The 24218-nt window shown below is 38.2% G+C and overlaps 1 protein-coding gene across 1 annotated transcript in view; it reads right to left on the bottom strand.

The window, feature by feature from the left end:
• The window catches only part of frem2b (FRAS1 related extracellular matrix 2b), a 100272-nt gene that overhangs the window by 9981 nt on the left and 66073 nt on the right, over positions 1-24218 (bottom strand). Inside the window, exons 7-21 of the mRNA XM_030152245.1 lie at positions 13142-13291; positions 12055-12264; positions 11749-11946; positions 11491-11655; positions 10093-10275; positions 9872-10002; positions 9581-9736; positions 9015-9318; positions 8669-8800; positions 6654-6985; positions 3992-4184; positions 3769-3873; positions 3353-3480; positions 3114-3248; positions 225-351 (exon numbers count right to left, since the gene is read on the bottom strand). Of these exons, the coding sequence (XP_030008105.1) occupies positions 225-351; positions 3114-3248; positions 3353-3480; positions 3769-3873; positions 3992-4184; positions 6654-6985; positions 8669-8800; positions 9015-9318; positions 9581-9736; positions 9872-10002; positions 10093-10275; positions 11491-11655; positions 11749-11946; positions 12055-12264; positions 13142-13291 (2649 nt within the window). The remainder of the gene's footprint in view (positions 1-224; positions 352-3113; positions 3249-3352; positions 3481-3768; positions 3874-3991; positions 4185-6653; positions 6986-8668; positions 8801-9014; positions 9319-9580; positions 9737-9871; positions 10003-10092; positions 10276-11490; positions 11656-11748; positions 11947-12054; positions 12265-13141; positions 13292-24218) is intronic.

Below are 24218 nucleotides of genomic sequence, written 5' to 3'. Positions count from 1 at the left end.
AAAATGACACTTCACAGAGGACTCGCTGTCTTTTTTATCCTTTAGCGTCAGAAAATAATGGGGAACATTTCTGCTATATCAACAGAAGTCTCACACTACTGGAAATTTCCTTTTGATCCGAGTGAATGGAGAGAACTGCCTGAAAATATTAAAATATTTTTTTTCAATAGCACACATGTTCAAGTTCAGTTGCTATTTTTAACTACATTTTGAAGCTTCTTTACCCTGTGAGAAAGCAGTGTCACTCTCCTGTGCGAAGCCCATTGAACCATCTGAGAGCCAGAGGGACCGTTTGGAAAGTAGGATCATCTGAGTGTTCAGACTGAACTCAGCAGCCACAGGGTCACTAACCTGAAAAACAAAACACATAAAAGAGTTAGCAATTATTTTGATCCCTTTAAATGCACTTCACTAGATGGAGTAGTGGAGAATACAGACACCCTTGCCCACACTCTAATACTTCATCCATCTGCCTTTAACCTTGATTACGGTGTGAATTCAACAACGCATCATTTTTATGAGATTGTTTTATGTCATAAAAGGTACATCCATTCACAGTTGCATTTATTTTTGGCCAAGATCTTGTATTGATGATGGGAAAGTCAGACAGTTGTTAACTCCACCTTATAACTTTATAAACCTAATTACACACAACTATATTTTTGCACATGTACATATATTTCTTTAACCCTATAACACCCAAAGTATCATATTTGATACATAAGTTTTGAAGCCCTCTACATGATCAGTGTGATTTTTTTTTCTTGGAAAACCTGATGTATACAATTAGATACATGCAATACACGTATCATCCACCAGGAATTCGTTCACCAGAGGCCTTTCCAGTGACACTATAATATTGCCATTAATTAGGAAGGAGGCAGAACTTTGAATTACCGATTTGTTACACATGTTTGTGCTATAGTATGTTTTGTTTGTTCAAACATAATAATACTTGAGCATTGAGACCTGATGTATCAAATACATACAAAATGATACAAAACTGAAACTCCTACATGGAAATTGATATTTGACAAAAAAAATTGGGGTTGTTCAGAAGAACCAATAAAGGCTCCAGTTTCAAAGAACTGGAATTTTCTGTCAATGATTTAATGGTTCAGGCTCTACAGGGTTAATTATCATATTGACAATATTTTGTCTAGTACATATTGTACACATTGCTGTTCTAATTTTGTGTGTAAATATGTATATATGGTGCACTGCCAAAAAAAAAAAAAAAAGTTGCCACCTAAAAAAAAAAAAAAAAAAAAAAAAAAAAAAAAAAAGGTCACACACTCAATATTTTGTTGAACAGTCTTTAGCTTTGATTATGGCATGAGTTCACTGTGGCTTTATTTTGAAAAGCTTCTGCAATGTCACAACATTTATTTCTATCTAATGTTGCATTAATTTTTCACAAAGATCTTGTATTGATGATGGAAAGTCAGACAACTGTGTAAAGTCTTCTCTAGCACATCTCAAAAATTCTTGGTAGGATTCAGGTCTGGACTCTGTGGTGGTCAATCCATGTGTGAAAAGGATGTTTCACGCTCCCTGAAACATTGTTTTACAATTTGAGCCTGATGAATCCTGGCATTGTCTTCTTGGAATATGACGGAAAAAATCCACTGATGTTAAATCCTGGTCATTCGGTACGCTATGGTAGTCGGCTGACCTTATTTTACATGTACCGTTGCTGAACCTAGACCTGACCAACTGAAGCCACCCCAGATCGTAACAGTGGGAAAACAGGTTTGGACTCATCAGACCACATGACCTTTTTCCATTGAAAAACAGTCTAATCTTATGCTCTTTATGGTGAGTCTTTAAGTCTACAGAGTTGTTTAGCCACAATGCTTTACACTGTCTTTGCGTTGAGCATGTGGAAATCCTCTTACTCGCACTATTAAACATAGCTGCAAGTTATAATGTCTTTTTTACAAGTTGATTTCACCAAATGCTTAAACAATCTTTCATGAAATTGGTAGTCACAGTGTACAGTGTAAAGCAAAAAGTTAGTAAGTGGAAATCCATTTAATAATGCTCTTCTGGACAGTTTTTAACCAAATTTTAGAAATCTCCTTCTTTGCTTGATGCAGATCAATAGTTTGACCCTTCTGAAACAGTCACATCTTTTCCACAACCATGGAATATGTCTTCTTTCTTAACCCATAAAGACCCAAACATCCACCGTTGACCAAAAGCATCTACTGATCTAAACCCTTTAATACTTGTTGATCCATTAATTCTATCAATACATGAAAATAATTGGTGTAAAATGCAGTTTGTCATCTTTTCATGGTCGTCAGATATGACCCATTTGGACGTTCAGAGGCTCTGTAGTGAACGTGGAAACACTGTCATCTTCTACAACATTGATTCACCAGTAAAACCCATGGATTTGGATCAATGACAGTGGATGGAGACACTTGTTTTATTTTCAGTTATTGATAAATTTTGCTGAAAAAATCAGTTTTTCTTCAGTTTTCTCTGTTTCAGAATATAATAACCTTCAACTTTAATCTGAGCTTTTATGAATATCTACATGATCAGTAAGTTAAATATAAGAAAAGATTTGATTTTCACTGAACATTTGCAACATACAGAGGATGATACTACAATAAATGATGATAAATGACTTAAGAAAGGTTTAATAGAGAGAAAAAAATCATTTGGGAACTGACACAAGAGTAGCTCTGGATCTTTATGAGTTAAACATGGTTGTTTAAGCAATGAGAAACAACTCACTGCACCAGTTAAGGTTTAGGAAACTGTTGCAGCTGAAACATATTAATCACTGTAGTCATTATCACCATGGAAAGCTCCTACTTATTTGTTTAGTTTAATTCAAATGGAGACATTTTTTGTGGCCAGGCTGTGTTTAAAAACAATACAGAAAAAGCTTTGCTGGATACATCCATAGATTCTGGCAATCTATATACCATAATTAATCACCACAATCCCTCATGATTTGCATTAAAGCAATGTGTTTTTCAAGTTAAGACTGAAAAGCCCCATATGTTGTTAGAATCGGATATTATTGTTACATTGTTATAATATTAAAAAAAAAAAAAGTCCTATGTTTTTTTTTTTTTTTTATGAGTTGTGGTCACCTGCTGAAAGCGGATGTCTAAGTCAAAGGTTACTGGTTCTCTGGGATTGCAGACAGGAGGGATGGTGTACTCTAGACTGGGAGGAGATGTACAGGGAATCAGCTTCACTGTGTATGTACCAGAGTAGTCACGCACCTGAAATCACATAGAAATAGAATGTTTTGTAAAAGATTAAAAAAAAAAAAATACTATTAATTATAACCAAACAATCAAAAGCCACGTCAACTGCTGTTTCTTACGGCAAAATCTGAGACAAATGTCCACTGCTGAATGGGCTGGTTGTATGTCGGCTCATTCCTCACTAGGGTGAGGTTAAAGGTCAAACCAGGATGATCCGGGCACATGACCATTGAGGTAAGTGGTGAGGCTGATGGAAAAATATGTCAGTTAAACTTTAAAGCCTGGTGCATCCAGCATGCTTTCATTTTATACTGAAAATAACACAAGTGACCCAAATACAATGTTTATGACATTAATCTAAAACTAAATGTACTTGAAAACAAGAGTTACAAAAAAGTCTAACATGCAAGGTCACTGATAAAACCACAAAGTTAAATGTTAAGACAGTCCCTCTTTATACCACACATATGACAATAAATACAAATTAATAAAATACTGTAAAGTAGACATGTAGTATTACAGATCTATTGTGTACCTGGGTGTGCAAAGACAAACAGGCCTCTGAACCGAGCCTCGGTGCGGAAGTTGACTACAAGTCGTCCCTGGTCATTTATACGCATGCTGGTTGGATACAGGGCACCTGAAAACACAGTCAAACATAGCTATGATCAAACTAAATAATTAACTGGGATGAATTCGAAACATTTGAAATGATCCTTTAAATATTTTATTGAAATAAACTAATTATCAAGCCTTGCCTTGTAGTTCAGCCTCTGGTGGACTACCGATACCATCCCTCCATAAGATGGCAGTGTCGTACACAAATGTGAGCTTCAGCTCTGACTGCAGGTCAAAGTGTTGCCATCCTCCTGCTCCAACAGGGGAGTGAAACACATATGATACATGTAACGGGACTCGCAGGGTCACATAGGACTGGACGAGATTCAGCACCTGCAGGAAAAACAAACATGTAGCATCAGATTAAAAAAATATATATTTGTACCAGTTTTAGCGTTTTTAGAGATGACAAGGTATGACCATGAAGAGAAATATATTTAAAATAGTTTTAGACAATAATAATGTGCATGATAACTTCTACAAATTTAGCATCACCACATTTAGAGCTCCACAGTGACTGTTTAATCAAGACAATCATTCGACTAGGACATAGAGTCATACACAAAATCATAACTCATAACAGTAAAGTTCACATGATAAATTCACTTTAAGATGAATTATGGTGAATTATGAATGTAAATAAATATACAATGTCATTTTTTTCCTAAGAATACTGATAATATCAAACCTCAACAAATTAAGTGCAATATATTTATCAGAACCATAAGGTAAATATTCATTTTTTTTACTGAATGAAAAATTGCATTTGTGTTCAATGCATGATGTTCCACAGTTTTCAAATACTGTCAGAAGCAACAAAAATACATAAATCTCCATAGATGTACTGAACTGCTTTAGGCTATACCTCCTTTAAAGAGCTGTCCTGAATGGGGAAAAGATCCAAGTGGTGAAAGTCCTCACACAGAACGCTTTCTGGTATCTGCACTTTCCTTTGACCTGTGCGAGGTACCTGCCTGCACTGGCTCTGTGTTCATGTGGAGACGTGCCTTCGCCTCTGGGTGCTGAGAGCTCAGGCAAATGATTTGCAGAATGGCCTTCTGACACAACCTGCTGGGCCATAATAGATTCCTGCGGTCCTGTTAAGCAGGGCACTAAGCCTCAGTCTGCACAGAGCTGTCTACACTCAACCCGCCTGCCCACTGCACCCGGGTCATAGGGCACCCGCAAACAAAGGACAGTGTCTTTTTCTATAGATCCCGTCTATCCAATCCGGAAAATGAACCTCTGACGCCTTGGTCTATTTACATCTTTTGCTCTGTTCAACAGTAACCATAGCAACAAAATCTACATACAGAACAGCACAAAAGCTGGATGTATACTGTTTTCCACTTGATGGTAAAACAAGTGTCAAGAGTAAATTAATGCAGTTTTCTTCTCTGCATTTCGTGGCAGTCTAAGTAATCAGAACTGGATGCTTGTATTGTGTCTGTTATTTTCTGTCTGTGGGATTATACAAAATACTACTGGACTGACGTTCATTAAACTTGAGACAGATGTGACATAAGCCAATCAGGAACCCTTTAAGTTTTGGAGCATAAAAACAGCAGATGCTGTTTTCTTCACTTTCTAACATTGTGTGTTGGGGAATTTGACTGAATTACATGCCTGCAGGTCCTTGACGGAGGTATATGCTTAACGGAGTGCCCGTCTATATTTGCTTGCCTGTCAGGAAGACAATTTCCATGAAGTCTAACAAATGCACTCTGATTCCATTTCAGTTTTTTACTGAAATGCATATACATAGCATATAGCATACACTATAGCTCTATAGTAGCATAGTTTTCTATTGTTTTATTTAATTAAAATTCAAATGTATGTCAATGTGGGCACTTATCAGTAATGAAAAGACACACAATTTGTCTTGCATGGCATTAACTAATTTCTAGCTTCAAGGTGTAACTACTAGCTGAAGTGAAAATAAAGTTTATATTACTGCTATGCTTACTTGTCATAACATGTTAAATATACCATGTGGCTACAGGCAACAAGGTTACACCTGTTGAGAGAAGCTGTTCTCACCATGGTGGTGTTTGTATCATTAAATAAGCTCATGGTCTTATGAAAAATACAGTATATACAGCTAATGCAACATATTTCTGTATGTGCTTTAATTAATAATGCTTGGTGGAGGGAAGGTTTTCTACATGACATGCCCTGTGCACTCCTCCAGACTTTCTTTATTATCATTCTGCCATAATTAAGAGCACTGTAACTAACAGAAAGATGAATGCAAAAGGAAGTAGAGCCAAGAAGACACAGAGAGCACTAAGATATCTACATGTAACAGCTGCCTATTACAAAGAGCACAATATTCACAGAGCAATAACAAAAAAAACAAACAGATATCTTTATAAGATGGCTAGTTGTTGACTTCCAAGTTTGACAAGACAAATACCTGGGAGTTGAAGGAAACAGGGTTCTGGGTTAGTCATTACTAAGGTTAACATGGGTCTCCAGACAGTAATAAATTACCCCTCCACAGGCTATTTTCTTAGCATTTCTAAACTTATAACAAGTAGGGAGGCAAGGCTTTGTCATGCCTGTAAATTATTAATTAGGAGTGAAAATCCAGGAGGATTTTACGATGAATGAAAATATGCAGATGTGTTACAGAACAGAATGGGCGAGTAACTGCTGAGTCCACATTCCTGTCCTCAAGCGGGACTGCATCTTCTTTGGGTGAAATCCCTGCAACACGTCTGGAATTGACAAAGGGGGGGGGGGGGGGGGGGGGGGGGGGGGGTCAGAGGTGAGACCAGGCTCAAAGGTGGGTCTGCTTACCTGTCCATCAGTAGAGATAGTCCCTCCACAGTCACTAAGCAGCTCAGACATGTCATAGTAACTGGTGAATTCCCACAAACAAGCCTCTAAGTTGAGGTTTCTGTAGTATCGGAGTGTACTGGCCCCCCTGAGGGAGCTGCTGTATTGATATGGGGACGTTTCGCCGATCACTTCTGGATTTCTGGTTGCTTCTGTGAGAAAACCATAGCGAGTCTTGACCTCGGTGTAGTCCAACAAATTGGAACAGCGATGATTGCCTACACGGGTGCCATCAGGGCTCAGCGTGAGTTCGAAGTTAGACAGGGGTCGAGTGGACACGACAGGCAGCATACCTACGTGAAAACAAACAGTCGTTAAACTTAAAGTGATTGATTCACGGTTGAAAAAATAATGGCAGAATGGGTAAAAGAAGTAGTAATAGAAGGTGGTTGATGAGTGACTTTAAAGTGTTTTCTCAGGTCAGGATTTGTCATCTGTATTCAAACTGCAGGTAAAAGTAGGACAAATCTGTTCTTTTTTACTCTCATATATGTCTCAGATCTGATTTGTTTCCTGACTGTGTGAACAGCATGAATCACATAGAATCTGATCTTTTCAGTTCTGATTTGGGCCACTTGAGCTACGAATAATTTAATCAGATGTATTATTTTTGGTGCACCCAAAGTCTGAACAGATATTGTAGCAAAACTCTACATTGACACACATTATATGGACATAAGCACTGGGACAGGTTGAATTCAGGTGTTTTCCGCTAACAGGGGGCTAGGCTACAAAACAGTAATGATGAATCAGTGATGTCATCATTTTATATTGCAATAAATATCATTGCAATAAACACGTTTAATTCATCTTTAGGGTTAATTAAGTTTATATTGCCAATATTTACAAAATGATTCAGAGTTTGTTTTTACTTCATTTTATTCAAAGTTGAATTTTTTGCTACCTTTAGATTTCTGAAATTTTGTCCTGTTCTGATCATAAATAGTCATTTCGTAATGGTCTGACTTCTTCAGCTCTGACTCTAGAAGGCGAATCCATTTAGCTTAAAAGAAATATTGATTTGACATTTGTTGCGATAATTATAGAGAACAAATTACATGAATATTTTTATCATGATAATAATTATGTTTTTGTATTTATTTATTTAGTTACAGGACAGTGTGTATTGGCATTAGTTGCAAAGAGCAAGATGCAGGCACCAGATTTAGCACAGAAGCTAATTTCCATCTGTTGTCCTGGACAAACGACCAACATAGTAAAACATCACATAGATTACAAAGTACTAATACACTGGAAGGATATGATAATCCACATGGATGGGAAGCCTAGGTGTGATGCGTCCTAACATTTTTTTTAATAGAATTTATTTTTTATTGAGATTCAGTATCAGACATTCACATTCAGTACATCACATGTACATATAGCATACATTTGTTGTCTGCTCTAAATGCCAGAATAATATTTTTGTTTTATGTCAAATAACCAAATAAAGGAAAGAAAAAAGAGAGGGAAAAAAAAATATGAACAAGTAGGGAGTGATCTTTTCCATTCAGCACAATCACTAATTTGTGAAAACAAAATCAGGCCTATAGGGTGTGACACAGTTGACCCAGTTTTCCCAGTATGAAGCAAATTTCTCCAATTTGTGATTATGTTTATGTTTATGTTTATGTTTACGCATTTGGCAGACGCTTTTTTCCAAAGCGACTTACAGGGGAAAACCAATTAAATCACTCAATCAATCAAATTTTATTTATATAGCGCCAGATCACAAGAAAGTTATCTCTTGACATTTTATATATAGAGTTGGTCAAAACCAGACTCTAAGTCAATTTACAGAAACCCAACAGAATCCATTAACAAAGTGTCCTAACATTTTTTGTTTTGTTGATATTGATCTCATTTAAAACACAATATAAACAGTAAAAAAAATCAGATATGATCAATAAAGCTTAAAATGTGAAGGTATATTTACTGCCTTATGAAATAAAGATAAATCCAGGTTTTGTAATTACCGTCAATGTGCGGCATGGTGACAGTCAGTTTGATAAGATTGGGGTGGTCTGTGTTTTCTGCTCCAGTGTACCGCAGCTTGGCAGAGAAGGGTTCGGCCCCCACTGCGCCGACAACACGGGACTGGCACATCCCTGCAACCGTGTCGGAAACAAACAAACATCAAACACTTTGTGGTGTTTTGTTCCCCAAAAATCCACCACAGAAAACTCTATTATCTTTCAGTTTTCTGTCAGAGTACGAGCTACAGAAGCTGAGAGGAAGTCACAGCCGGCTGCTGCTTATCGAGTCCAGCCACTTCCATAAGAGAGTTGAAAGATTAGAAAGTAGAGGATGAGCTGCACTCACCCTCTTCCATGCTGATGGACACTATGGGGCTACTGAGCTCCAAACCTTCATCCCCATTAGTGTTCACAGCCCTTGCAGCACACTGGACCCTGGAACCAGCCTGGAAGTAGACTGAATCTAGAGTGATGAGTTTAGAGGAGGTGAAAAAGGTATCGAAATCCACCTCCTTCATTGGGCTCGTGACACCATCGGGGCCGGTGGGTGCACTGACGAGCCAGCGGTAGCGGGTCAGTGTGTTGTTGATATTCTCGCTTATGCAGATAGAGCCTGTTTTGTCATAGTCTGGATATTTGGGGTTGCAGGCCTAGAAAAGGAAACAGAAAAGGAAACAAAAATATGCTTTTGAGCAAGAGCCACCCCAATGTAGCAGCAGCTGCAGCAGCAAAAGTCATTGTCAAGGTAGCTGATAATTGAACACAGTAGGCAGAGCTGCTAAACACGACTTCATTAAGAGTATTTATCACTTTTAAAGTGCACTTAAGAGACAGAGAGCTGTGCTAAATGAACCATTAGCAGATGAAATCAAAAAATAATTAAAGTATTCATTACTGCCAACTGGGACATACAGTAACACAAATAACAGGGTATCCGGCAGAAGGGAGAAAGTCCTTGGTGTGGTCGATGTCATCATAATGCAGCAGAGACACCACTCTCGGGACCGACGGGAAGGTGACATCTGCCATGCTGTTGGTCTCTTCAATATAGATTATAGCTTTGCTTATCTGTTGATTGACAAACACGAGCAATTAAGAAACCATTAGAGTTGATCTATCTTCTGCTACTTTGTAATGTGATCATTAGCCAGTGTCTTGATACTAAACAATTCAGTTACATCTTAATTTGTCTTGATTTTTTACCTTTGTCTCTGCTACCATATTCTCATCAGGCTTTAGGTGCACAGTGAATGCCTCCCGCATTTCTCTGACACCATCATATAAAATCTCCACTTCCACATAGTGCTCTTTGTCACCTTCTTTGAACACAATTTCTACAGAAAAAGGAGAGATTTGACAGGTACCTCTTCCGCAATTTTCACATCATTATTGCCCTGATAGAAGTGAAAGGAAGTATTTCTTACCCTGTGATATGGGATGGTAGTCTTCTCCAGAGGTAGCAGATCCATCTTTGGTATGGACCCGAACAATGGAAACTTTAGATGTATCTCCGACACGTACCACTGGGATCTTCACCACAGACACTTTTCCACTTTCTTTAGGCTCATTCACACTAAATTTGGTTTCTCCAAACCTAATGATAGCCTCTGGGGAAAGCACAGCATTTAATTAAAATAATATCTGCAACTACACTAATTATTCTTATTTTTTAATTTCTTGAAATAACAATGGAAAAATGTAACACCAGATAATTAATTTAAACCTACAAATATTACGCACACTTCAAAAGAGAGCAATACAGATAATTAAACAACACAGGATATCTGGAACATACCAATAAACTATACTCACTCTCACATGCATTCAAATAAAAGGATTTGATAGAAAAACAAGCAAAGAAATCAATTACCTCCAAGTAACATACAGAAATAATTCACAGATAGACAGAGTGGTTATGACTATAGACAGAAACTAAATATGACACAACATTTTGCAGAACAAATCTTAAAAAGATGTGCATTTCATGTTGTGGAGTGGTTTTGTGGAATAGAATGGAATTAAATATCAAACAGTTTGAAAACATAACACAATTTAAGAAGATTTATAAAAACCTAATTTTCCAGAGATAAAGTAACAATAAACGGGAGTACAACGATAATAGTTACTGATGGTATGTAAACATTTATTCTCTTTTTTTTGTAATTTAATGACTGACCTATTCTATGTTATGGACTGTATACATTAGCTGATTAGCCAAGTCAAGTAAAATTGGGGTAGGACAATATAAGCTTTGCTTCTTCCTACTCCTTTTCGGACAAAAAGTATTGATTAAGAGCCACAATGAAATACAGTAGCGGGAAAAATTATAAGACCACCCTTTTTTTCTTCAATCTCTTGTTATTTTAATGCTTGGTACAACTACAGGTACATTTGTTTGGACAAATATAATGATAAAAACAAAAATAGCTCGTAAGAGTTTAATTTCAGAGCTGATATCTATCCATTTTCCATGTTTTCTTGATAATAACCAATATGACTTCAGTTCTTACATCAATATCTATGTCATTGTACTACCAAAAACAGTGCTTTTGGGCATTCCATGTTTTCTTTTCTGTCTGTTTTAGCCACATGATATACACAGGAGTTAGTACTTGATTGCATAACCTTTTTTTTTCGCTGATTTTTGATGGTCTAATAATTTTTTCCACAACTGTAGTTATACATTTGTGACATTAATTTTTCTTTTTTGGTTGATTTATTTCCATATATTGGAGTATCCTGTTTAAATTGGTAATTCTTTTGCCTATTTATGTTCTAAATAAAGTCTATTCTACATGTACATAAAGCCACAGCATTCTTACTGTCTCCATCATCTTTTATCTTTATGAGAGTTTCATTCTGCTTCCCGACAGAAGCTCCAAAAGGTGATTCACTCTTGGGGCTTCCGAGCACAAGACGAAGCTCCTCTTCCTCCTCATGTTCGGTGTCATCAACTAGCTCGAGTATGCATGGCTTTTCTATCTCTCCTGAAAGACAATGTCGGAGACAAAGTTAATGAGTGCAGAAAAGAATATTTTACAAAACATCAGGTTAAAGGATGTTTGGTTTTGCTATATCACCTGGTGAAAAGGTGATGATGGAGGCGTCGGTGTTTGGCCTTTCATTAAAGTCCATCATGACCTGAGCCGTCCCCTGCCTGCTGTAGCATCGAACTGTGGACTTGTAGCTAATATCACCACTACGGTACACAGTGGCTGAGATATGTCCCCAGTTCTCATTACCCACATAGACAGCCTCGCGGAACTGCACCTTTGGCACTGAGGTATAATTAAATCCATAAATCAATGTCAGAATAAGTAACATCACAAATACCTAGAGCAGAACAGTTTTAATAAATTCTGATTATAATCAATATTTTCACTCACAGTCTGAAACAGAGTCATTGATGAGAACAGTGGTCTTGCTCGGTTCGCCGAGAATCCCGTTCATGGGCATCCGCAGGACCAGCTCAAACCTCTCCGGCCCCTCCAGCACCGGTTGGCCCAGGTCGTCTAGGATGGTCACACGAACCCTCTGCATGTTGACCCCCGGTGCAAAATCCAGATTTCGGCTGATCCCCACGTAATCCAGACCAGCTGCTCCACAACACAATATAGGTCAGGTTTTTTTTAAGAACAGAGTACTTATGGAAAATGGTAGATACAGCAGCGATGCATAACAGGACTTGATCTTATTTCAACAGCAGTTACTTCATAATTAATTTGTGAATGTTAGGCATTGAACAAGATGAAAACTCAGAGCCCTAACAAAATGATGATTTCTATCTCACGGTCAATAGCCATGAACTGCTGGAATTTGCTGTGTGATTAAAGAGGAGCTGCACGAAGCGAAATATCAGGCTTGTAGGTTGTTCATTTGCTATTCTTTGAAGAGTCAGGGTATTGAAAACTCACCCTTTGCCCACAGGCTTTTCTCATGTACTTTTGACCCAAATATGTAACTGTGGCCTTACATGCTGCATATGATTACATGCTAGGTATTTTCACAGTTATAGTCATATAAAAAAAAGGCAGAGATCTGAAGAGTGCACATAAGGAGGACAGAGCTGCCTGGGGGTAGGAGATAATAAAGGCTATAGGGAAGCCTTCCGGAGATATCAACCAGACTTAAGAGTCCAAAGTGCTTTCCAACACACAGAACTATGCATTCCCTAAGCATTGTCCTCCCTCTAACCACTATTATCCTCAGAACACTGTGTATTTCCAAAACCTACAAGGCGAGGGCCAAGAAGAGAAATCCTGAGTCTCTCCCCCTAACCTAAAACAATGTTTACATTCCCCACTTCTCCTACACCACATATACAGCCTCACCATCTCCTTGCACTCTTGAGCTCAGCAAAAACAAAGAATGACAGGGTGACGACTAAAGTCTATTGTTTCCTGTGGTTTACATTTCTCTAAGCACTAAACTAGCTGGAGCTGTCACAGAAAGGCGCCTTGCAGGGATACATACCCTCAGCCGAGACAGGATCTGTCTTTCTGGAGTGCACTGTGACAGTTCCTGCTTTGGAAAGATCAGTTCCCGTCCTCGACACCTGCACTTCCACAAAGCCATCGCTCTCATCCACGTGGTAGTCTGTGTTCCCAAAGTAGAAGACAGGGGCTGGGAAGCATAACAGAGAAAGAAATGAAGTCAATAAAGAGAAGTGCATAGGAAGATTTAATCCATAATCATCTTTTAGCACTTTCACAACAGAATATTTGAATGTCTGATGTAACTACGGAGTTAAAGCTGTAATAGCTAGTGTACTCTGCAAGATTACCATTGATTACAGGAGAAATGGAGGGAATGTTTTAACTGAAACAACACCAGGTTGTCGACACTGTAATTAAGCCCTTATACGACACTTTCTAACTTCCTGGAATGATGTTTTGTGGGATCTGTGCCTCTACTCTACATGAATTAGAAGACAAAAACAATGTAAGGACACAGCTGAGGGTTTCCTGTTTTTTTCTCTGAATGAGAATAGCGAGCTGACTTTGATAGTGATGGGTCTAAAGAAGCAGACAGGAGGCTTGACAGGAGGTCTGGGGGATGTAGAGCTTGATGTGCCAGCCCGGGCCTGCCTGCCTGCAATTAGTGTTTCTATGAGCTGAGATTCCACTGCAGCCAAACTCACCCTCTGTTATTCTATTTAACCCGTTCGGAGCTGGGTTCCATTTAAACAATGTGTAACCTGTCAGGGTGTCTGTGAAACGGCTGCCTAAGGGCTTGGACCTCTGTATATGTTCCCTTTAGGAGGTGCAGTCTGCTACTGTAAGCACTGGTACCAAAAAAAGATTATTTATGGACTTGAACTACAGAGAGTAAAGATCGGTCTCTGCAGTCATCAACTTTAAGAACTACCATCACAAAGAGATAATTTGTGAACTTAAACCACAGGGAATCTTGCCCAGCCAAAAGTTGAAACCAATCCAAAGAGGCCATTTTTTTTTGCCATTAAATGTATACATTATCATTATTGATTAAACATTCTTATGACTAAAGGGAATGAGCTACCGCTGAGCTGTAAAAAAGACCTTGCACTTCTGAGACCAACTTTGACCAAACAATGAATAAATTAAATGAATGGCAATGGCCATGGGCAGAGTTGTAGTTTCCATGACAATGCAACTTAAGCACCTACAAAGCAGTACTCAGCTGTCTCTCATCACACGGTACAAGGCAAAGCACACAGCAGGGATGTGCAACTGAGTGATAAATACAAGGGACAAGAACACATCCATACCTTAGCGACTGTGTGAAGATTATGTTATCTAATGAGAGCAAAATAGAAAAGCTGGAAAATATAAGATTATCCATGTAACTGTGTGTCAAAAGAGCTGCCAGGCACAATTACTGATCAGAAAAAAACTGTTTATTATTTGACACCATATCATTATACTCCTGTTATCTGAGCCTCAGACGATATTGCAGATATATTCTACCTTGGCAGTAACATCCTTATATTTGCAAGATAAGACAAGTTCTGAAGGGAAATAGTCTTTGCGGTTCTCAGAGGAGTCATCAAAGTGGTTAAAATGCTATTACCCCTAAATGCAAGCATAGGACAAAAACTTTTATGCTTTTAATCTGTCCTGAGAGCACGGACAGGACAATGAGTGCCGCATGAAGAGGCTTCCACCTGCCAGGATTTCTCCCAACAGACAAACCAAACAAAGATGGCTTTGGCTGCCTGCACCGGGTCTCCAACAGGAGCGGTAATCAGATCTACTAGCCTGAGGTTGGCAGCCAGGGACCCTGGCCCTGTTGTACTAGTGTGGTAATCAGATAAGGTTTGTGCAGCAGACAAGCAGTGAGCTTCAAAGCGCTACGGGCCATTAACTGAAAGGTAAACCACTAGATAGTAAGCTCCATCAAACCAGCCAGCAGAAGCCTCTAACACCACACAGGACATCCAAGATTTAGATGGAAAAGATCCAGATGTAGAGCCACTTATTATGTAAAACAATATTAGGTGTAAAAAATGTTATACATCCACAAAACAAAAGACTCACTGAGGTATTGGTTGAGGGTCATAATTACTTTTGTCATGATTGCAACATGCATATATTGTTAAGAATAAAAACGAATCCTTATATTATATAACCCTATGTACAGTTATAATGTTAGTCAATTAATAATGCAATGTGGCAGAATAAGAAAGCCAGATAATGAAACAACTTTACAGTTGCATATGTGTGAACAAGAAAAGACATTGACATCCCTAAGGGGACTGTTACACTCCCACTGACTGCTTGATTTCACTTGAACTTTGCATGACATTCCCACAGCGCTAAGTGGCTTCTATAATGGTGAGATTCAACTGAGCCCTGGCAAAAAGCTCCTCTGCCCACTTTGTGTTAAAAAAAATCTATCCCCAGCAGTAAAAGCATACAAAAGCAAAAGCTGCATATTCAATCTGCAACCTTCATAAACTGCGACTACAAAGACGGACAGAAATGTTTGATTTTTACAAAACAGAATCTGGAAAGAGTGAGTGACTTGAGTTGATTAAAGTCAACATCTCTCCGCTTAAGCACTTTGAACATCTGTTTATATCAGAATGAATGGAAATCCAGGTGATAGGTAATGACAGGGTTTGTAGGTGCCCCCTTAATTCCTCCCCAGTCCAGGATATACTGCACACGCACAGGATCCGCCTATCTTTAAAACAGCTCATAATCATACCTTCAAACTAGAGCGAAATTTACAGGCAACTGACACCAGACTATAAATACATGAGTCGAGTCCTGCTGTACAAGCATTCTCATGTCTTACGGCTTCAACCACCAAAACATTTTCCCGGATGCAGAGTCAATATCAAACAGCAATTACCTCTGCAAGAAAGGGCATGTTTCACACAATCCATTGCAGACAAAGACCAGAATGGAAACAGAATGGATAAGGATGTTTAGATGCAAGGGTCTGCTATTGACAAAACTGGAGGTATTCTGAGGATAGCTGTCCATAAGCTACTAGAGCATTCCGGACAGATCACAAACTTTACAATTGTACGTGACATGCTAACTTGTATTTATACAAAGCAAAATGTAGTCGTAATTTGTGTCCTCTGTAGACAGACTGTCTAAAAAAAAAGATTTTCAAGGGCAACAGCTCTGCGGTAAGTAACTGTGTGGTGAGAAAGGGACAGAAAAATAACAGGCATTGTTTTTGGGCTGAGTGCAAAGATTTCTCTCTATTAGCAAAAAAAAAAACCAAAAAAACTAGTGACCAAATATAACCTTGTGCAAACATCCACAAACAGTCTCCCACTAATTACCACAGTCCCTTTTATGTTTTTATGGACTTTGTCAATTTGTACCTCTGCTTGTTATTTACTATTTTCTTCAAAGCTGCCTTCTATTGTCATTTGGATTTGGCTTTCCAGGCATCTGTTGCCCTTCATTGTTTTTTAGATAGATTTTGGGATCTGTTTATCTTTGAACACACACTTGTTTTTTTAAAAATTCTTTTATGCTTCTTTCTTTTTTTTTGTCCTATTCGGCTTGTCTGCTTCTTCGTACATTCATTTTCCCATTTTCACAGATCCTCGCCCCTCTCCCTGGGCTCTAAGTATTGACTTACTGTGCTAAAATATTTGCTGGCCCAGACTCAAACTGTCCATCACTAATGTGCCCACTACTGGACAGAAAATTGTAACAGAAAAAAGCTGCTGGGATCAAAAGTGCGGCGAGCAGACTCTCAACACAACAGCTGGGAAGTGAACCTCACCTCCCCGGATTTGACTGGCAAAAGAGAAACAGCCAAAAACTTCTATCAAAAGTTAAACTAAACCTGAATTCTGATTTTATACACTCCCTCGAATCTAGAGTGAAAATGAACTCATCTGAGATGTCTGTTTCCAAAATGAACTTCATGCAGATCTAATAAAAAAACTGAAAACTTTAGAGACCACCCAGTGGAATTTTGGTTGAACAGCTTGTCTAGTTTCACATGCCAACAAGGCTCTGAAATATCAGTTCTTATGCCATGCAAATGTCTGCTGTGCTTCAGTCCAAACAAGCCTATTTTAATTACTTCCTCTCTGCTGGTGAAGGTGTGCTAATGAGAGAAATAAATGTCTTCTTGCCTTCTTTTCTTAGGAGAGTGGTTATTAGTGGTGTGTAGTTCAGCTCATTTAGGTCTAGAAGGTGTAAATATTCTTTATTTAGATTCACACAAACTGTCAGATTAACATCAAATCCTTGGCAAACAATACCAACTCCACCTTTCTGCTTCATCTGTGCGGTTTCTTGAATGTGCTTGCACCTAGGTGGCCGAGAGTTTGTGTTTTCACAGAGCAGGAAATGCATACACCGGTGCCCTGTGGCTTCTAATTTCATCATATTGTGCTACTCTGGTTTGCTGGCTTGGAAAGGAGATATTTTGCTGACATGCATTTTTGCTGATACCAGTAGTGTGTAATTCTGAGAACAATCTGATCCCACAACCCTGCGTATCTGATGAAAGCCCTCCTGGGGAGCCCCAGCACAGACCTCTCACAGGGCGGGACAGGTGCTCGGCCAAGCACAGGGCCCCACTCCCACCCCCACCCACCAGACAGCTACACCTACAAGACGGATGATCAAGATAGATATAATGCTCCCATTTGCCTCCTCTTCATATACTGCGTACTAGACTAGAATTAGATGAGGAACTGGGTTGTTACAATTGATGACGATGACTAAAACCCACACTGTGTTACGTTCAATAAAAAAACAGTTTGTAATGAGGTATGAGGTCATTTTTCAGCGACTTAAAATCAAAACTAAACCTAAAAAACTAAATACACTGTTGCCCGTTAAGTGTTTTCAGACACATTCCTCTTTTTCAGATCAGATCAGGTTCAATTCAAAAATACATGCCAACAAAATTAGCAACTAGAAAGAAGTGCAATAGCAGCAAATGCAAGAAGTACAGAATATACAGCAGCATTTCCCAACCTCTTTTGGCTCATGACCCAATTTTAACATCACAAATTTCTGGCGACCCCAGACATTCAAAACGGAGACTTTTCTTTGCAAAAATTAATTTGTTTTTGATCATGTAATAGTTTGCTATACTATGTTGCAAATATATATTAATTTTAGAAGACATTTAGTCTATATAATGTATATTATTATGGACGGAGGCAGAAAAGCCAGGTGTAAGGCAAGGCAAGGCAGATTAATTTGTATAGCACAATTCACACATAGGGCAATTCACAGTGCTTTACAAAAATGGAAAAGAGACAGGTTAAAAACATACAATTACAATGAAAACATAATCAGTAAAACATAAATAATAATCAATTAAAACAAAGTAAAAGAGAAGAGTGCAGATAGAAACCTTGCAGTTGTTCTATGCACAGTTGAACAGAGCCGTTTTCAGCCTGGATTTAAACATTTTCAGAGTAGAGGTCTGTCTCACATCATCAGGAAGACTGTTCTGGAGTTTAGCTGAATGGAACTGAAATGCAGCTTCACCCTGTTTAGTCCTGACTCTGGGCACCAGCAGAAGACCAGTCCCTGAGGTTCTCAGGGTCCGAGATGGTTTATAGGGGACCAACATGTCACAGATGTACTTTGGTGCTAGACCATGGAGAGACTTATAAACGAGCAGAGCTGTTTTAAAGTCTATTCTCTGAGCCACAGGAAGCCAGTGCAGAGATCTGAGCACAGGACTAATATGGTCGTACTTCCTGGTTCTAGTCAGGACTCGAGCAGCAGCGTTCTGGATGTACTGCCGCTGTCTTACAGCTCGTGTAGAGAGTCCAGTGAGAAGGCCGTCACAGTAGTCTAAGGTGTAGATTACTGTACAAAGTGAGAATTTTATTTTCCTTGGTCAGGAAATGTACAGTCAATCCAGCTTGTATTTACAAGGTTGACAATTAATACTGAACAAACAAGAACTCAAACTATGAATTATGAAAGAGCTGCAGCATCTGAAACTGACCACAATGAACATTTGAAAGATAAACAGTACCACAGTGCTTCAGTTTCAGCTTCACAGTTTGTCATGTATTTTATGTATTGGGATTGCCTCTCTCAACTCACCATATATTTTTATTAGTAAGTTGTTTTTTTGTTTTTTTTATCAATTACTAGAAGTTTCAGGCAACCCCATTTGAATTTCAGGCGACCCCACGTGGGGTCCCGACCCAAAGGTTGAAAAACGCGGATATACAGTATTAACAATATCTACACTATTTACAATGGGCATAATATATTTGTATTCTCTTTCCTATTCATCAGTAATTGACCAGGTTCAATGAGTTACATTTTATCTATGAAGAATAAATCACACTATCACAATCATTTCAGGAGAAGAGGTAAAAATATTTTATTCCTACTGTAACAGTGTAAAAATGTGGCTGCATGGGTGTTGCAGTGGTTAGCACTTTTACCCCACAGCTTCCTGTTTGGAGTTGGTATACAATGTAAACTAAAGTTCACTTTTGCCCTATAGGGAAACTCAACTTCTGCATTTAATCCAACCAAATACACACCAGGAGGAGCAGGCTGCAGGAGGGTACTGACAGGAGAATCAACCTAGCATAGGTGCTTTTTATGGAAACCTGAATAACCTAGAATCCTGCATGACACGGGGAGGACATTCAAACTCCACACAGAAAAGTTCTGGTCCAATTGGGGATTGAACTCCCCATGATATTAATTATGTTTCATCTGACACCAGCATCAGATCTCCAATCTTAACACATTAACACCTTAACAGGTTAAAGGGGTCGTATTTTGCTAAACCCACTTTTATTAGTCTTTGGTTCATTTATTTGTGTATTTGGACCCTAATAGTTCAAAAAGTTTGAATTTGAACCCTCCAGGTGCTGCAAAGTTATCTTTATATTTACTTTGGCAAAATTCAAGTGGATTTCTACAACCTGTTTTAATTCCTGCTTAATTTGTTACGTCTAAAAGTAGCTATGTCAGGACATTTGCACATATAAGGTCAAGACTTCTGATGAACATTTCTCTGAGTACGACATAACTGTTTATCAGCAAAAGCGGTTGTAGTAAAAACTGAAAATATGTCCAAATTTCAAGCCGATGACCAAAAATGTTCAGTTGTTAATTGAACAGGACAGAGCAGCACAGCCAACAACCTGGAGGGGGCAGGGCCTGAGGTGGCTTATTTGCATTTAAAGGGCCAGCGCTCAAAATGACCTTTCTGGTGTCATTACTCAGAAGTAGGGTTGAAGATGGACCTGTGGAGTTGAATTAATGAAGGATTCAGACCCAAGCAGAGCATTTACAGTTTATGTAGACCACAGGGAAATGTTTTAAAATGCATAACTCCATTTAAAACAAGCAAAAATATCACTCCTTTAAGTAGAGACTTAAAATTTGAATGTTGAAGAAGTTTATGAAATTGTTAAAAACTTAAAAACTTCTGCTCCAGGTCATGATGGTATTAGAAGTAATCTTATCAAAGAATGTATAGACTACATCATTCGTCCCCTAACCCATATTTTTTCCCTATCTCTTCAGTATGGTATTGTCCCTCAAGAACTCAAAATCGCCAAAGTCATACCAATATTTAAATCCGGTAGCACAAAGGAGTTTGGCAATTATCGGCCAATATTCATACTTCCCTGTTTTTCTAAGATTTTGGAAAAATTGGTCTATGTAAGAATCTCCAATCACTTAACTGTAAACAACATCTTGTATAAACATCAATGCAGCTTCCGCAAGAAATATTCCACTAAGCATGCGTTGCTGCAATTTGTTAATAACATTTCTTCAGCTATGGATAGAAAAAAAATTGCCCTTGGTGTTTTCCTTGATCTTAGCAAAGCATTTGATACAGTCAACCATAGCATGCTTATTTCAAAGCTCAACAGATATGGAATCCAGGATGTTGCCCTCAAATGGCTGATACATTACCTGGATAATAGAGAACAGTTTGTTGCCTTTAATCATGTATCATCTACCAAATCAAGAATCCCTTTTGGGGTTCCACAAGGATCAATTTTGGGACCTTTATTATTCTTAATTTATATTAATGACTTGCCTATGTCTTGCAATAATCTTCTTCCCTTATTATTTGCTGATGACACTTGTCTTACAGCCGCTCATGATGACTTCAAGTCTCTTATTGCATTGGTAAATAATGAATTACAAACTGTTTCTAATTGGTTCCAGATTAATAAATTAACACTCAATGTAAAAAAAAATGTAACTTCATGATCTTCTGCAACAAAAATAAATCCTACACAAAAGAAGAAGCTAAAATATTAATTAACGGAACTGAAATCCATCAAGTACCTCACACCACATTTTTGGGTGTTGTTCTGGATGAAGGTCTTAATTGGAATAGCCATATCAATCATGTATGCAAAAGATCAATGAAGATGCTTGGTATACTGAGAAAAGTTTGCCCCCTGATTCATCACTCTGCTCACTTGACTTTGTATTATAGTTTTCTGTTTCCATATATGAATTACTGCAATATTGTCTGGTCAGGAACTTATCCAACTCATCTTAGCAAACTCTTGATAATCCAGAAGAGATTCCTGAGAACAATCTCACTGTCTAGTAGATACGAACCATCTGCACCAGTTTTTAGGAAATATTTAATACTACCCGTTCGTGAACTCAGTGTTTATCATTCATGTTTATTTGTGCACAAGTTTATCAATAATAAGCAAGATCTTCCGGACACTTTTCATAATTTTTTTAGTTTTTCATCCAATTTACATTTATACTCAACCAGACATAGCGACAATCTTCATTTACCTTTCTGTCGAACATCTGGTCATCAATTTAATATTTTATTTAGAGGTCCTAAATTGTGGAACAATCTAGACATGTCTCTAAAGTCTATATTGTCATTTACATCTTTCAAAAACTCACTGAAAAAACATCTCCTGTCCTGACTTTTTCAGTGTTTTCTATGTTATTATTTGTTGTTTAATTATTGTTTTCTTATGTTTGTACATTCTATTTTTTATTTATAGTAGATGATGGGAGTGGAACTCTGTACAAGCCCTTTGGGCTTCGTTCCCTCCCTGCACTGTTTTTATTGTGCTAAATAAATAAATACAAAATACAAATACAAAATTTCACACATTTATAGACAAATATGAAAAGGTTTGCCTCTATATGTCAGTCCATATGTCAGTCCAGCAATCAGAGGATTAAGTGGTTAGTGAGTATGAATAAAAAAAAAGCTAAAAAAAAACTAAAAATCAAAGAAAAAGCACTTAGGCACTCATCAAACCAAAACTAAAGTGAAATCAAAAAAACAAACTCTAAGACTCAAAAATAAAATCCGATGAAAAATGAAGATCCTTAATAAGTCTGGTAAAAAAAACAGGGATTACAGACTTAACTTTAATACATGGGAGAGAAAGCGTATTAGAAATTGGGATGAGCCTCCTACTGCCTTTCAACTCTTCCAGGCAGAAGTCTGGTCTTCTGCCTGCCTCAGAGCTATTTACCATTTACTTCACCATCACCGCACAACACATTTCATTATCACCTCTTTACACCATCTTATTTCTCCTCACTCTTCACGTTCCATTTATTCAGCGAACGCCAGCAACCTAAACACCTCCAGGATCCCATCCAAATCATACTTCAGAGGTGATGCTGAGCCAAATTTACACATATTGAGTGTGTATGTATGTGTCTCTATGTATGTGTCTCTGTGTGTGTGTGTGGTTTGTTGTCATGCACACAATCTGATGCCAGGCGCTATGATTATAATAGGGAACCAAGTTGTCGGACAATAGCCCTGGGCGCTGTTTCTCCCCATGTCACATTGAAAGTCGGCAAGAGTAAAAATCAGAATTTGAGAATAACAATAAGACGCGCACAAAGGATGTTCCCACAAAAGGAAGTCCCTCTGTTCCAACCCCTACCACCATGGTAATAGATGCACCCTTGTGAGTTTTGGGGCTTTGTGACGACTGATAAGAAGATTCTGATTGTGACTCGGCAACTTTAATGAAGCCCGAAACTAAGAAGGCATTATTACTGCTAAGATAATGTGGAAATAAACCTGCTGCTGCTGGTTTTCAGTTTATTAATGCCATAATACACTGAGCTTTCCATTTCCCTGCCTCTGCATCATAATGCACAGAGGGCCTCTAACGCAGACAAGGAAATGTCAGATATGTTCAGATGAGTACAGCAAAAACATTTCTTACTTTAGTTTATGGTGAATGTACTTTTCAGCCTACAAAAAAAAAAAAAAAATAGATTACTCAGCCAAGTTGGTGTTGTTGTTTATAAAATTTCGAGATAAGACAGCATTCCGCGTGATTTTCTATGGAGCAGAGGCAATCATAAAATTGAGTTTCTCTTTTCTCAACACAGTTCTATGAATAAAAAGTAATGCATAAACATGAACATGCTTCTTCTCAGTAACAAGCTGGTTCCCTACTCCATTTGGAATACGCACAAATATGTACTTCTCCCTAAATTATTTGCCCTTTATGTAAATGATTTGGCCCGAGAAATTAAACAGACCAACCGCTGTATTTTAATCCATTTTATGAGCATTTTGCCATCCACAGATGACATTGTGTTACTTGCAGGGAAAGATATTAATTCCCAAAATTGCTGACTTTATGGAGCTGCAAATGGAGATCGACTATTATAACGCAGATTGTACATTTTAGGAAGTATGTGGATGTTGCGGAGGGAATTAAATTATTGGCAGAAGATGGAAGGAAAATGGGATGTGTGATGAATAAAGTGAAACTCTTACCTGACCTTAGAATCTTCAACCTTCACAAAACTTCAGAATTCATTGGTAAGGTTCAATTTCATTTTATGCTGCAGGAGTTTTCGAAGGTTGCCCATGACAATATTGCTGTACAGAATCAAACTATGAGATGGCTTCTTGGGGTGCATAAATTTACTGCTAAGCAAGCTGTTGAAGGTAAGGTGGGATGGGAGCCTTGTCTTGTAAAACAAAGAGGTGATATGATGAGATTGCTGAAATGCTTTGTTCAGTAGCCACTGCAAATACTGACCAAAAAGATCTTTAACTGGGACTGTGCCCACATTTATGAATGGATTTGACAGGCTGCTAGAGGATTTTA

Source organism: Sphaeramia orbicularis, chromosome 13 (genome assembly GCF_902148855.1).
Source record: "Sphaeramia orbicularis chromosome 13, fSphaOr1.1, whole genome shotgun sequence".
Classification (NCBI taxonomy): Eukaryota; Metazoa; Chordata; class Actinopteri; order Kurtiformes; family Apogonidae; genus Sphaeramia; species Sphaeramia orbicularis.
Note: the sequence above shows the minus strand (reverse complement) of the source record. Positions and strands in the feature narration are given on the sequence as shown.